At 40.3% G+C, this 15,890-nt stretch overlaps 2 protein-coding genes across 3 annotated transcripts; both read left to right on the forward strand.

Moving 5' to 3' along the window:
• The first annotated feature begins 798 nt into the window (after nucleotides 1–798).
• Nucleotides 799–10,240, forward strand: hps4 (HPS4 biogenesis of lysosomal organelles complex 3 subunit 2). Of its 2 annotated transcripts, none has more exons than XM_008276668.1 (12): nucleotides 799–1,106; nucleotides 2,967–3,057; nucleotides 3,218–3,361; nucleotides 3,460–3,567; nucleotides 4,473–4,589; nucleotides 5,312–5,406; nucleotides 5,511–5,583; nucleotides 7,416–7,540; nucleotides 7,666–8,335; nucleotides 8,437–8,563; nucleotides 8,893–9,004; nucleotides 9,270–10,240. In XM_008276668.1, the coding sequence occupies exons 1-12, from the start codon at nucleotides 1,060–1,062 to the stop codon at nucleotides 9,439–9,441; spliced, it is 1,881 nt and encodes a 626-aa protein (XP_008274890.1). In that variant the 5' UTR covers nucleotides 799–1,059; the 3' UTR covers nucleotides 9,442–10,240. The 2 variants fall into 2 exon arrangements, with proteins under 2 accessions (XP_008274890.1, XP_008274891.1); XM_008276669.1 differs by lacking the exon at nucleotides 9,270–10,240 and adding an exon at nucleotides 8,684–8,710 and having other exon boundaries at nucleotides 8,893–8,970.
• Nucleotides 10,241–11,457: 1,217 nt separating this feature from the next.
• On the forward strand, nucleotides 11,458–13,749 carry LOC103353653 (uncharacterized). Its single transcript, XM_008276741.1, has 3 exons — nucleotides 11,458–11,878; nucleotides 12,907–13,051; nucleotides 13,197–13,749. Exons 1-3 carry the CDS (start codon nucleotides 11,458–11,460, stop codon nucleotides 13,540–13,542), a joined length of 912 nt encoding a protein of 303 aa, XP_008274963.1. The 3' UTR covers nucleotides 13,543–13,749.
• Nucleotides 13,750–15,890: the final 2,141 nt, after the last annotated feature.

Below are 15,890 nucleotides of genomic sequence, written 5' to 3' on the forward strand. Positions count from 1 at the left end.
GGATGCTCAAACTATCTTTTACCTGACTGCTGAAAAAACACTGCACACTGGACCTTTATGGGGACATTGAAAGCTGCTGTGTGGCAGATGTGGAAAGTAACAAGGTTCATGTGATTTTTTTCCCCTCATCCTCATTCTCTTTTGTAGCCTTTACCTTGTGTGCAGAAAAGACAGTTTTCTATTTTGACTAGTAGTTTTGGACTTTACATAAGAGTTCTGGATATGAATTTCTTTTTGGGCTTTAGTTCCTGATGCAGAGGTCGTGGGTTCGTGTCCGGCCCATGACCATTTGCTGCAGGTCCTTTCCCCACTCTTCTCCCCACATGTCCCTGCCTCTCTCCACTTGTAATTATAGTAACGGCAAAAAAAAAGCCCCCAAAAATCAACAAAAAAAACACTAAATCAAAAAAATAGAGTGACTAAGTATGATGGACTACTTACGTACTATATTGAGGCGCTTTTGCTTGAATTTAGGGAGCCATGCTTTTCATACTACATAGTTTGGCAACATTCATCTGCCAGCTGTCTTTAGAAAAGCAACTATTTACTGTAAGCTTTAATTAAACTCTTATACACTCTTATAAAAATCAGATACCCACAAGTTAATTTAATGTCATGTAACGCACTGACAGTATATACTTGAGTTTAATTATGCATGCAAGACGTGTACTTGTATTTAAAACGCTGACTTAATGCTGTTTGTGAGTCAACCTGATCTGTTCATGTGGCTTTTAAAGTTTGCTTTTAAAGTGTGCGCGTCCCTCTGGTTTGTCCTTGTGCGCTCGCCGTACTTTCACATGACTTCCACTGCGTGTGACTGACCTGCATTCCTCAAGTGTCTCCCTCACTTCACTCCGATTCATGTTAATGGCGAGTACAACACAAACAGTGGCCTGAACAAGCTCCTGTCCTCCGCTGTCGACTTGTCACATGTAAATCGGTGTTTCGTAGCAACCAGCCGGTCGTCTCTGGTCTGTGGGAGGATTTCTAACTTCCGAGTTCAACAGTTACTTCTACTTTTCAGTCAGAGGAAATCTTCAGACTGCTTCAAATACATGGATGCACGATAAACTGATGGCTGAGCTCATGCCGCCGGACTCAGGAAGGTAAGAAGAGCTGAGACTCAGACTGTGTGGTCAGTTTTACTACACAAACGAGCAACAGGCTGCATCTGCTCACTGATAGCTGCAGGGAGTATTTACATTATTTACTACAGGAAAGGTTCTCCCACAAGTCAAAATCCTGCATTGGAAATGTTTGCTAAAGAAAAAGTTTGGAACAATAATCAGGAAAATGTACTTAACCTCTTAAGACCTGGCGTCCACATGTGTAGACGTCACATTTTGGGTTTTATTACCACAGGGGTTATTTATTATTTTTGTAAAAACATTATTTTATTATTATAATCATTTTATCATTTTTTTTTAAATAAATAAAAAAATTTTTAATTCATTTTCGTTTTCTGTATATATATATATATTTTTTTTTTTCAAATAATAAAGAGAAATTAAAAAAAAAAAAAAAAAGCCTGTCAAACAAAACCGCGGGTCTTAGGAGGTTAAAGAATCAAAAGCAAAAATACTGAATGTAGAAAAATGCACCCTGTGGCTGATATCGTGGGCCACTACTACATATCATACCATTAGATTGTTATTACTCATGCATGAACGTAAAAGCACCATTTAACTGTGGTTCTGATACATTCTCACTGCAACTAATAATTATTTTCATTATGAATTCATATTCAGATTATTTTCTAGTGATCAATTGATTGTCTGGTTTGTGAAAATAGTGAGAAATGCCATCACAAGTGCTCTAAATGCGTATTATAATAGTTGCCACTTCTCTGTCAGTAGACGAACTGGAACTGATCAACGGAGTAATCGTTTCATCCGTACTGAACATATTTTATGAGGGACTCATATAATTCGTGTGCCAGAATCTTAGCTTGTGAAATACTAACGCCGTCAGATAAGGTAGTGAAGTTAAAAGTTTCCTTCTGAGATGCAGTAGAGCAGAAGTATATAATGACATGGCAAGTAACATACTGGTAGCTCCAGTTTGCACTTTAGTGCAGTACTTGAGCAAATTTACTTAATTAAATTCTGACTCTGAGTTGGTCAAAATCAAACCGGTACTCTCTGTTAACCAACAGAAATGTTTTTGCACGTTAAAGTAAATGTGCCATCATTCAGAACTCCATGTCTTCAGACCAGCAGCTTTATTAAATGTTTGGAATTTGACTTTTCTTGCCGAGCACATGACCAAACTGATTGAATAAAACAAGATCCACAGTCTGTTGTCGTTCATTAAAAATACTGAAAATAGAGAGAAATGACATCACAGGGGCATTTCTTGCCAATTTTCTGCCAATAGACTGACCGAGGAGTCAACTTATTGTTTCAGATGTGCTTGTGCAAACTGTTGGGTAACAAAACATCATGTTTTGGGAGTTTTTCATGTTTTGTGTGCACAGAAAAAATTTAATCTTTAAAGTAACTAAAGCTGTCAGATAAATAGTGTGAAGTTAAAAGTGACGTATTTCCCTTTGAGACGTACTGGAGTAGAAGTAGAAGGTGACATAAAAAGAAAAGACTCAAGGAAAGCCTCTCAGATTAGTACAGCACTTCAATAAATGCTCTAAGTTAGATTCTACCTGTGAGTAGCTCTGGTCTATTTCTTTGTTGAATCTTTCAGGTGCTGTAAAGAGAGAAGATGTATTATTACTGTAAACCAAACAGAAATGTTTCTCCACAATAAATGAAGCTTGACGTCTTCAGAGCTGCAGCTTTGATAAATGTTTGGAATTCTTGTCAAGCCTGTGATCATCCTGACTGCACAGAACAACAGCCTCAGTCTCCAATGTGTCACACTTCTTTGAATCTAAATCTTGTGACATCGATTGTCTTCGCTTTTTATCCATCAAACAAACAGTTTACGTATCTGTTTGTGTGCTGCTTCTGCAGGTGTAATTATTTCTTCCTCTACGATGGATCCAAGGTCACAGGAGAGGGTGACCCCACCAGAGAGGGGATCTGCTACTTCTATCCTGAAGAGGTTTGACTGTCACAACTTATCAGCTTGGTTCTGTTGAGTGGATGAGTGGGCGGAGTGAAAAGATGATCCCTCTGTGTTTGTCTGTGTGTTTGTATTTTAAGCTGCAGTTTTTAGTTGTGTTGGTACAAAAGCCTCTCATTTCTGCATGTGTCTCTGTCAGACCCCTTTAGACAGACAGGAGCTGCTCTGCAGTCAGTTCGCCGGTGTGGGCCGCTGTGTGTCCGAGCTCTCCTCCTCTCCCGTGCGAACTCTTAGGTTGCGTCACAACAAGTTTGCCATCCGCATGAAAGACGACTTCTTGTGGGTGAGTGGGTTCGCGGGAGGTCGAAGCAGCTGCTGTGTTTGGACTTTGTTTCATGAATGTGGTGGTTATTCTGGGGGTGTGTTTCATTCTTCTCCCAGGCTCTGGGCTGCTCAGTGGAAGTCCCGACTGTCAGCGTCTGCGAGCTCCTGGATCAACTAATAAACCTCTTCTGTTTCTACAACGGCTCTGTGCGCCAGAGCTATCAGGTGCAGTTGTGTAGACAGTTCTACAGTTGTCTAATGCGTCCACTTAGGTTAAGAGGAAGATTTGCATCTGCAACACAACACAGACAAACATACGACAGCAGTTTAGAAAAGCCAAAAGGCAAAATCACAAAAATAGAGAAAACTGACAATAACTGAATATCAAACAAGCTGCTTTTTGGTTAGTTTTAAACAAATATCAAAGCATTTGGGTCAATACAAAACTTTAAAGTCTATTTTGACAAACTGTCATCAAATCTGAGACTGAATTTGGGCATTCTTTCTTAGAAATGTATCACGTTTTTGTATATTTATGAGAAAAGGGATTGTTGAAGCAGTTTCTCTCTGTGTGTTGGAATATGGCTGTGTTATTTATGGACGGGCAGCCAGTTCCTCTTTCAAACCTGTAGATACAGTACATTCTGCAGTGATGCCTTAAGATTCATCATTAAAGAGCACATCATTTCTTGCCATATCAAAAACTGACTTGTCTGTCTTGTCAGTGAAGAAAGATCATCATTTGTTTTCATCTAGTTGTAAAACTGTATCACAAAAGTTCACATTGCAGGTGTCAATTCAGAATATTTTGTTTCTGTGCCCCACATGTTGGTATGCACTTTAATAAAACTTTAAGTTGCCCTTATTAATACCATTGGGGCAATTTCATAATTTAGTTGCTGCTCCTACTGACTGTACAAGTCTTTGCTATACATTTTTTCATTGTTCTTGTTTTTATTGTTTTATTTGTTTGACTCATTTTTAATCCCTTCTCTTTTTAGCATTGTTAAATTAAGATTTTGTCTCATATAGCCATCTTAAATCATTCATTTTATTTAGAACTCTAAGGCCATTACTGAGCCCAGTTGTACACCGCCATGTTGTAATTTGTGCTTTTCTTCGCCCTGCAGCTCAACAGTCAGGAGACTCTGGCGGCCCGCTGGGCTCGGTACCTCTCATACCTGCAGTCAGGATCCTCAGAGATGTGTCACATCTTCAGCTGCTTGAAAACAATTGACTCAACTAATGTACGTACAAAACGGTTCTGCTTTTAAGCGGCAGCAGCTTTTTCTAATGCTGCACCACAATGATGCACGCAGGATATGTCACAATGCCCTGCGGTGTTGTGTAAATGCTCAGTCATGTCATATCTTCACAAACACTCAGAGGCAAATTTCTGCATATTTTGTTGCACCTACACAGTATATAAAGATGATAAAATCTGCAAAATGTGCTATCGTTGGTGCAGTTTTCTAGCTGTTGCAAAACACATGCTGAAACATGCCAAGTCTATCACACGATGCAGATATTATAACATCAAAATATTGTATTCCAAAATTCACAAAAGCGTCTTTGTGTCACAGCTGAACTGATGAAGTTACTGTTATATGAGCTGCATATTGTTGAGAAGTCCACACTCCAGACGTACAACAAATAGAAATCACACTTTCACTGTTTTAGCTCCAACACTGTGGAGGCAGCTCCCCCGTACTATCACTATAACAGCTGAGTCAGTGCCTCGGTTTAAGGAGCTTTTAGAACCAGCCTGCACAGACTGGCATTTGTGTAGTTTATGTCTTCTCTAATGTTTAATTGTGGCTCTGTTTTTTTGCGACACCTTGTAATTCTGGTTTTGAAAGGTGCTACTGCTAAAATGCTTACCATTATAATAAAGTTTATTACATCAATCACCTTTAAATTTAGTGTTTTTCATCAGTTGAAAGGCAACACTTGTGGTTCTTGTCCTCAGGTTGACCCACTTCTCCTGCTCAAAGCTGCCCTCATTCTGCAGGCCTGTCAGCGCTGCCCTCTAGTGCTGGCAGGCTGCATTCTTTTCAGAGGACGGTGAGCTGACATTTTGACAATATCCATCTTGTGATAGGTTTTTTTTTTTTTTAAATAATAGGTTTTGAAATCTGAACTTTTTTCTTTTTTCCTCCTCTCCAAAGAGTTGTTAGCACACAGATGTCTCCAGAGCTCACCATGAAGGTCATGGTCCATGAGAGCGAAACATACACCAAGGTAGGACACACATGAAAGTCGCATTTTCTCCTCAATCTTTTCTTACCAAGTGCTCCCAAACAGATCGGCATTAGTATCGTTGTAACACTCAGAGAATTAACTAATAATCACAAATGTAAAATGGTTTTATTTTACACATTATTATATTAATGATAATATATTTTACCCACAGTTTAAATCAGCTAAAGAATATCATTAATAAAACATTTTTTTTCTGCAGAGAGCCATCCTGAGCCCATTAATAGCCAGTAATTTAAACTTATTAAGTAACATCTTAATAAAGTCACATTACAGATGTAGTTACACTTTTGGGAAATGGATCCCAGTATGAATATATATGAAGAGTTCATTTACAAAAACAGATAACGCCATCTTCACAAACCTTCAGAAAACCCCCTTGTCCTTCATCTACCTGAGACAATATCAGTTTGATTGATATTATTTCCAGCAAACAACAAACATTTTTTGAAAATCTACAAAAATTGAGTTATCTGTTTTTACAAATGAACTCTTTATTTAGATTTAAAAACTGGGTTTCCAGTAACACTGGGCTTTATATGTGACTTTAACAACAACCAACTAAATTGTCACTCAAGTGTTGTATTAAAAAAACAACAACAACACTTGTAACTGTTTTTCACCTCTAACAATCATATGATTATTATTTCCTGGTTTGTCAGAGAGGCTCTGACTGGACCATTGTTGGATGAGGAACCAACATTGTCCCCTCTGGCCTCCAACCTCATCACCACGTTGCAGTTTTTGACGTCTGACCAAAAGCATTTCAGCCAAACGTCGCCATGTGACCGATGCTTGCTGACTGTTTGACCCGCTGTATCTTGCTTTTTTAAAATCTCTACACAAACCAAAGTCTAAAAACAGCACTTGGCCACAAGGGTTTTGCGGTGGACTATTTTTGAACACTTGATGCCAGGCGAATTCTGTTACCCGTCTTAATGCTAGGCAAAGCTAACTGGCTACTGGCTTCAGCCAAATATTCACTGTGCAGGCATCTAATCCACACTAGGCACTGTAGATATGATGATAACTATAAATAACATTGATTTAAAAGTCGCTTTAAGTCAAGAGGATGCTCAGGTTACACCTACAGTGATATCGTTAGGATCACTTTCAGACTGATTTGATAAACGCAGTAAAATATTTGAAGTTCATTCGTTTAGCAACTCACGTCCCCCTGCTGTCTTAAAAATGCAATTTAACTGCACTTCAGGTGATCAATCATATTCTTGTTAATATGAATAATTATTAAAATCTAAATTAAAGTGCTTTCTCAGCTGTCATTTCTCACCACATCTTTTCTGGTGTAGAACCTTTAGGTCATCTACTCTAATCTCTTAGTCGTGTGTTATACCACTTATCAAAAGCTTATATGACATCATTTTAGGATGAAAATTACACATTAATGAAACATCATTTTACTCGAGTCATACTGCATCATGGTCTTTGGCACTGATGAGGTTTGTTTGGTCCTTATTCATGTCCTCTTGCTCGATCAACAGGATATGCCCACCATCAAACTAATGTTGAGTCACAGCCACAAAAGTATGAATACGATTTATCTTCAAGAGACAGCAGCTCTTGTAACAGAATGTTAGATTTGTTTCCTTTTTCTTTGCTGCGTTCATCAGTAACAGGTCATCATTGTTCATTCTGGGCCCCCGACACAGATGGAGCAGCCAGCGTGGGCCTGGTGCCACTGTTTGCACAACATTGTTGTTCATCAGTGTGGACGCTCACGTCATTATCGCCAGTAAAATGCTGAATTATTACTTTTAACAGAAAGAAGTGACAAGCAAGTGTTTTTGATTTAGGGCCAAAGGATCAATGGACCGAGCACATCCAGCTCATTCGACGGTGCTGTCAGCTCCACAACTGTGTTCCTGACCATGTCTGAACTCCAGTACCTGCAGGCCGCTCCTGTTGACAAAGATTTCAGGTAGGATCTGTTCCAAAAATTCAGCTTTTTTGTTTACAGAAGGTGTTTAACTTAAACAAACTTGTAAAACAGAATGCTTGATTACCATTTCCAGACAATTCTGACAAAGCTTTTACACCTTACAGTTCACATTCCACCCCTAGCAAAAACGCTCCTCCAAAGAAAACCCGCCTGTCAAGAACTTTATCCGACACGCCCTCTACAGAGTCAGAGCCTTCTTACCCAAGTTCGTCCCAGTCTCCCCAGAAGGCATCCCTCAGCCCTCACTTGTCAGAATCAGATACCTCTGTGAGCAGCCCGACTCCATCACAGAGTACTGCTGATTCACTGAACCCCTCACCACAGTGGCTAAGGCCTCCCCTCTCAAATGGGAAACACTCTCATGAAGCTGAGGAGGAGGCTCTGGACCAGTCGTACTATCACAGTTTTCACAACAACGGAGATGGAGGCAGCCAGATACACAGCGAAGGAGACAGCTCAGTGTTTGGAGAAAACTCTCATCTCAACGGAGATGCAGCTTGTGGGACAGTGTTTGACTTCAGAGGGACTGATTCCGAGAATGAGCGGTCACATGAAGATAAGATGGTGGCGGGAGACAGTAGAGGCTGCTGTGGGACGGATCAAGGCCCTAAGGCAGAGATGAAAGATCCCTCTCATCTCCCCAGCGTTTTTGACAACTTAGAAGAGTCTCCATTCATTGGCATGACGCTGTACATGCACCGGGTGAAGGGCCTGGTGTTGGCTCTGCTGGTGGAGCCTCATTTCTTGAGTGACGCAGCGTCTATGGAGGAAGTGGTGAGAAAAAAAAGGCTTTTTCCATGACAGCACTAGAATTTTAATTGCGCTAGTTTGCATTTGTAATGATGATATTTGTTACTGTATGCCTTTGTATCCAGTATCACAGCAGCCTGGCTTCACTCAATGGACTGGAGGCCCATCTGAGGACCATTTCTCCAGGGGCCCCTGGTGCTCCAGGACCCTACATGTTTGCCCATTTTGACTGCATTCAGAGTACCTTGACAAGTAAGGCCCCCTTAACACTCTCATGTATCTCTCTATATTCACTCTTTGGTGCTTCCCAAACTTTACTCTGCATCTCTTTTTTCATTTCTGATATTTCTAAAAAAATTCTCTCTCTTCCAGTTCCCCAGTTTTCCCTTTTCTGCTAGAGTGAGTATAAGCCCTGGTGTGTCTGCTCAGGGAGCCGGGTGGGTGGAAAGGAGGGGTTGCTAGTTTATATTTGTCTTTGCATGAGCTAATGGCTAATTAGTAAGACTGTGATCAGCATTCCTTTGTGCAGCAAGGCAAGCCTGTCCAGGTTAATGTGCCTCTGTTATTGTGTGTCCCTGCAGCCAACCTGTCTGGCCGACCAGGGGGAGCCCCGGAGCATCCTTTTGTCAGAGCCACATCACTTCTTCACTCGCATTTCTGTAACACTGAAACTCTGCAGGAGGCTATTATCAGGTCAGCATGGCAGTGACGTGCTGGTGGCTGGGGGGGGTTCTTGTTCCTCTCACGAAGAAGTTGGGGGTGGGGGATGGATTTGTCATTTTATTGTGCCTATCATCACATCCCCCTAATCCTAAATGTTCTATGTTTAACTTGCACAGATCACATTCATGGGCAAAGCTCACATTTGCCGGCAGAGAAACGCTCTGAGATCTCTTTATTATGTCACTTTTGTGGGCTCGTGCTTGAAATGTTAATGCATGTGACATTTTCACCGCAGGAGTGCCAGCGCCGCCGTGTATGGAACCCGCAGCGTGGCCCAGGAGACTTACTTCCAGCAGCACGGAGGATCGCTGAGGAACTCGGGCATCCCTAACCACCAGGACAGTGCTTTCTCACTGCCCAGCAAGGCCCGACACAGACTGCTGAAACACGGGGTTAACCTGCTCTGACAGGACAGTATCACGACGCCTGCTCAGTGTTCAAGAGGAGTTCTATTCAAAAATGTAAACAACTCAAGTGTAAGTAACCTTAAAAACTAAATCTGAAAATTCTGAATGGCAAATTTTAGAGTTTGACTAAAAGCGTCCTCTGTTTTGTCGCAACTGTGGGGTTACTTGTTCATGCAATACAGTGTATGAACTACATCATGTCTGTACATTTACGAAGCACTTGATTTAGCTTTTATTTGTCATTATTTCTATTATTAACAATATGAACAGGAAGAATAAGAAAACATGAAGAGTAGCTGCTGCTTTCAGCACTTATGGAGGGTTTGATTTGCTTCTCTGTTTTGTTTTAGAGTTGAAAAAATTCATGACAATAATAGCCAAAGGAGAAACAAATATCATAAATTATGTTCTCAGAGCCACTAATGTCTGAATTAACAGAGTCAAACTCCACCTGGTTCCACTGTAGTTCACACACTGCTGCAGCAGATTGTATGAGAATGTACTGTGCTATAAAAACCGTCATGGCACTGATATTTCAAGAAAGCTGAGATTTTCTTTATTATTTTTTATCTTAACTATTAATTTACTATGACAGAGAGGATGGATGTTAAAGGTTAGTGGGAGTTTTGGTTATTTACACACTTGTTTCAGTTCAGTTTTAATTCTGTTATGCAAAAAAAAAAAAAAGCCTCTGCATCTAGAACTATAACTTAGTTAACATAATAAACTCAAATTTACACACTACACCCTCTCTGCACCTTTTGCAATCCTCTCACTTCATTGATACTTCTGAAATGCAGCAAATATAACGTTACCCTTGCTTGGGGTTTTGCATTTAATAAGACATTTAAACTAAAGCTGGTCATTTTTTGACTCATTTGTCCAGAATCACTTTTTTCTGTTGTTGTTGCTGCAACTGTATTAAACCTTTTTCTCACAAAAACAGTTTTTAAAAAAATAAAAAATGGTTCCATTTCAAATCAACCATTTTGTAGGAAAAATCCATTGTTTAACCCTGTTCAGGACTTTCATGTTGCCATATGTGGAAGGTCTTTTGGGGTCCATTGGTCCCCGAGAAAGAATATGTGCAAAATATTTGTTGGTATTCATTATAGCCTTTTATACTATGTTTAATAAATTTTCTGATAGGTTGACCTGTTTTTGGTTCCAAATGCATGAAAAATGTTGCTCTTTTTATATTTAAAAAAAAAAACTTCAAAAATAAAAAAACAATGCCTGTCACCTAAACCAAATGGCCTGGGGTCCACAAGACTCTAAAAGTCCTCAATAGGGTTAACCATTTGGTTATTAGTGTAATTTGTTGTTGTTGTTGTTTTTAAATGTGTGTATTCAGAGTTTGCTGAGAAGAGATTTACTGTGAATGACTGCGTTATTGTTGGAGATTAAATGAATACATGATCCACTCGCTGTTGAGTCTTATGTGAGCAACTTTTGTAATTTGGTGTTTACAACCACAGGGGTTTTGTGACCTTCTTCGGGCAATCAGAGGCTTGCATGTGACCCTCACAATCCGGCTGTCTTTGTTTTTCACCTTCGATTTAACGCTTCGCTCTAAAATGACCTGAAGAAGTGCGAACGTAACGCTGTTAAGGCCAAACGCATGCTTGCAAAATATCATTATTCATGTTCTGCACCCATGTTTCTGTGCCGTACGTGTTGTAAATCAGATTGTTCTTGATGATCTAATCATGGAGTAATTAGAGTCATTAGCTAAGTAGCTGAATGTGAATGGACGGGTCTGCGCTCTTCGGGGCGCCTCATTATGCAAGCGCATTGAAAGAAAACAGTGGGGGTCAAATGGGTGGTTAGGGGCACGGACAAAAAGAGGGGCAGGGACTGAGAAGAGGGTCAGAATTCAAATTGTAAGTGGTTAGTTGTACCCATTGTCAGAGAGGTATATAACCCGCACATCAAACTCGGCGAATGCAAAGTTTGGAGAGCTGGCATTACGGTGAGGCTGCTTAAAGGACCAACGGCCGAGAGTTGGATTACACCATGGCCTCCTCAAGCTCCGTTTGGATTGTTTCACTTTTCATCACAGTGATGACGAGTAATTTTGGAGTATTTGGTCGCGCAGTGGACACGCATGGATTTCTGTCACAGTCGTCCAAAACTGCACATGAATCTCCCGAACCAACTTTACGCACTGACACGTCGAGGCGGTCGAGGGCCGCGGAGACGCACCGGGAGCGGTGCGCAGATTTTGCGACACATTGGCAGGAAAACACGCAACAAGCTCCCGGTGATAACGGAACATTGTTTCAGCTCCATGTTCGGCCGTTTTCACCTGGATCCTCGCGGGGTTTAATTTTTCCAGGAAAATTTCTTTTCAGCTTTGTGCGGCGGCTTTATCGCTGCTGTCAAGAAGGAATGAAATGCAGGAGCGTTAAAGGGATTCAAGGTCGCTTGAGAGCAGGTAAGACAGATCCAGCAAAAACACATGCCATAGGAAACTTTTGCTGTAAAACTTTGAATGGGTTGGGTTGGTTGTGCTCTTTGTGGTTGAGGCTGCAGAGCTCAATCAGAAAAAGTGAAGGTCGGGCTGATTTTCACTGCGGTTAACTCTAATAAATAGATCTCAGTGTAACATGGAGCTGTTTTGTAACCGAAGCAATCCTCACTATGAACATCAGCCAGTGAGAAGCTCTGAGGGCACAGGCCTCTCACAATAGTGTAACATTGTTCAGCTTGTTGCCATTGGCTGGTTAACATTTAGGTTGAATTGTCCCTTGATCCTGCTCATTAGATTTGGAATCAAGAAATGTCCACCATGAAAAGCTGTATGGGATACTCACGTGATTTTAAGTCCAGAAAAATAGAAACTTTGCTCAAAAAATGTTTTTACTTTAATCATCAAATTGATACTCTTTTAAAACTCCTGAGGAAGACCTTCTTGAAGGTTCTTCCAAAGTGGTTGACACAAAATGGGCAGGTAGCCGCAGCTGTTCTACAAGATACATGTAATATGCCCATATAATAAGCCCATTCAGATAAAAGTTAGAGAATATGAGCATACATGAGTACACAATTAGGCAAAAGAAAGATAGATCAGATTCTTGAGAGACCACATTTAGCAGCCACATACAAAACATACATAGTGCTGAATGACACTGTGCAGGATTGTCCTCTGGCAAATGTCACAAGCTGTTTTTCTGAGCAGAATTGAAGGCTGAAAAGCAGTTTGGGGGGATGTTAATGGCTCAATTAATGCAGCTGTGTAGAAGACTGTGTTATCTGCATACAAATGAGTCTTAGCTGGCTTAATGTCCCCTCCAAGGATGGTTGAGGTATCCTGCTGACAGATTAGCAAGGCATTGGGAGTGAAAACATCACCTCTGCAGTGAAGATTCAACTGCTATCCCTGGTTTTTATCAGAACTGAATCTGATATGACTGGATGTGATGCTACGTGATTCTGACAGACCCTTCTTCTCCTCCTAACCAGGTAGAGATATGGAGTTTATCCTCACCAGGGAGATTTTATCATTGACAATTAGAAAAGCCGAGCTTCACCTTCAGCTTTCCAACCCACAACATCTGGACATCCGCCCACTGCTTCCATCCATGGTGAAGCACAACCTTCCTACAAGGTACAAACTTGTCCTTCCATATGAGATTCACTTCTTCGAACACAAATTCCTCTTTGGTGTCTTTGGACACAAAGATCATGATAAACTGATGGTCTTTGGGAGTTTCAGTCCTGGTTGTAACCCAGTTGTCTCTTGCTACCTTCAGGTTCAATGTGGTGTCGCGGGGTGACCTGGTGGAGCTGAAAGTGGATCTGCTGTTCCTTTTCCAGACTCTGCAGGAGGTGGCGGGTGGTGCCAGACAGGGTGCCAGCTTGGTAAACATTCGACGAGGGTCATTTTTCTCCAGTGGGGATCCCACAGGTGAAAAGCCCTCTTCAGCAGCTCCGAAGCACTCAGACAATGATGAGCAGGAGGATGGGGTTGCCAACACGCTGCCTGCTCTGGACCTCGGCTTGATTCTGAGCTGCAGTCAGGCCGGATCGGAGGTTTCCTGTGGAGCTGGCGGTGTTCACCTGTTTCACATGCCTTTTGTGGCCCTGTACCACAGATGAAACCGAAGTCCAGACTTGACTGTGTCCTGCATAGAAACATTTTATCTGCTCAGTCGAACTGAAAAGACAGATAGCTGTCTCAAAACTTAAAAGAGAAAAAAAGAAAAAAAAAGATGCACTTCAATGTAAAGTCTATTATTTATAAATGTTTTTGCAAACCCTATATTAATGTGTAAATTGTATATATAACATACTGTAAGTTTATTGTGTTTATTCTTTGGTTATTAAAACTCAATCTAACAATGGCTCATGTGTGGCCTCCAGAGTGATTAGATGTAGTTCAGTCTACTTTGTTCAGCTGTGTTCCTCTTTTAGACACACAGCACATTTAAGTTATGTGCTTCTGTTTAAAGAAGTTGTCACAGTTGGTGGGAAAAGGTGGAAAAAACAACACCTGGACAAACAAAGGGCTTGCACATGTGTTGTGAACATGCTGAACATAGCTATGACCACACTGCAACAGTGAAAGAAGTACTTTGATCCTGTACTTAAGTAGTGAAAAATACAGTAGAAACACTGTTACAAGTAAATGTCCCACATAAAAAATCATATCACTAAAAGTACAGAAGTATTAGTGTCAGAATATATTTCAAGTATTAGAGTAAAAGCAGATATATATATTATTTATTGATGTTAAGATTGTAGTGAATTTGTATTGCTTTACATACTGTTGGGTAGTTCAGTCTACAATAAAATAGCATAATGTATCAGTCTATTTATTTTTATTATAATAATCTGAATGTGCAAAACTAACTACCAACTACAGCTTTAAATTAAATGTGGAGAAATATAAAGTCCGGTGTTTGGCTTCAAAATATAGTGAGGTTGCAGTAGAAAGTAGCTTAACATGGAAATACTTAAGTAAAGTACAAGTACAGTACACAACAGAAGTCAATAAAACCCCATGCAGTATCATTTAAACGTCAAATGATGCAAAATTGTATTACCTCTCAATAACTGGATTGTTTTTAAGTTGATAAGTAGAGTATTTCATCTTTTGAACAATCAAAAACAGATACTCTAGAAAGGCTGCAATGAAAATACCTGCAAAAAAAGGTTTCAATTCAATGCAACAAAAGGTATTACACCCGTGATCACTGACAGACAGGTTAGAAAACCTGTGATTACTTAATACATCCACATACAGCATTGAGTATGCTTCTAAATAGCCCAATTGCCTGAGCATAGTTCTAAAATGAGTTGTGAATGTCTTCACTTTTGGACCTATGGGCTGTGACTGTATGTCTGCATTACTCCACATTGAAAAGAGGAACTAAAGAACCTGATTTCCGGACCCTAAACATATGGAAAAGGAAGAAGGAAGAATGGTGGTCAACTAAAAATCTATGAAAACACACCTGCAGCAGTAATCAGGAAGTAAAAAACAAATCATGGTATCATTAACTACAGCTGCAGTGGCAGACTTCCTAAAATGATACCAGGGACATTGTGCTACTTGCACGCTCTAGCTCTGAAAACAATGCTTCATACTAAGCAGAGGCGTTATCAGAGGAAATCAAGAGTTTCTGTGACAGCGATAGTGTGAAGGATGCTGCATGACATCGGAAGATGTCCAAGAACAAAATCCTTGATGGCTCTTTGGCACAAAACTGCAAAACAAAACTGCTAAAAACATGAAAAGAATCCTGATTGATACTGGGAGCACGTTCTTTGGCCATATGAGACCAAATTGAATTTGTTTGGCTCATTTGAGGTCCAGTATGTTTAGCATGAACCAGGCCAGGACTACCACAGTGAATGCATAGTCCCAACAGAGAAGCACAAGCGTGGGAGTGTGATGGTAGCTGAGGAGGTGTTGAACTGACAGATGACACCATGGATGTCCATGGATATACTAAACTACTAGCTGACACAGTGGCTCCCAGTCCACAGAAGTTTGACAGAAGAGAAATATTCCAGCACGGTAACAATTTGAAGCACACTGTCAAAAATTATACAAGAGCTTCTAAGGAAGTAAAACCTATAACCTGGCCATGTAGGTCACCCGACTTGAATCCAGTCAAACACCTTTGGGATATTTTTAAGAGGGAGATAGAGCTAGACGACATTTGATTGATTGATTCTGTTATCAGAAATAAAGTTTGATGTATAAGTATTCTTTAAAAAACTGAATCTCAGGGATGAAAGATCACTAACTTTCGTTAGAGTTCCTAGTGTGGAACCTGTATTTTTAATACAGTAAATCTAAACGTTAGTCTTTAATCTAACATAAAAGCAAATGCTGTTTTTTGTGTATTCAATTACTTGAATCATTTGACATTTGTGACATTGAACTGTTTTATGCTGTACATCAAAATTGTATAATACTTGGGTAAATGTACTTACAT

Source organism: Stegastes partitus, unplaced genomic scaffold (genome assembly GCF_000690725.1).
Source record: "Stegastes partitus isolate 25-593 unplaced genomic scaffold, Stegastes_partitus-1.0.2 Scaffold79, whole genome shotgun sequence".
NCBI classification, from domain to species: domain Eukaryota; kingdom Metazoa; phylum Chordata; class Actinopteri; family Pomacentridae; genus Stegastes; species Stegastes partitus.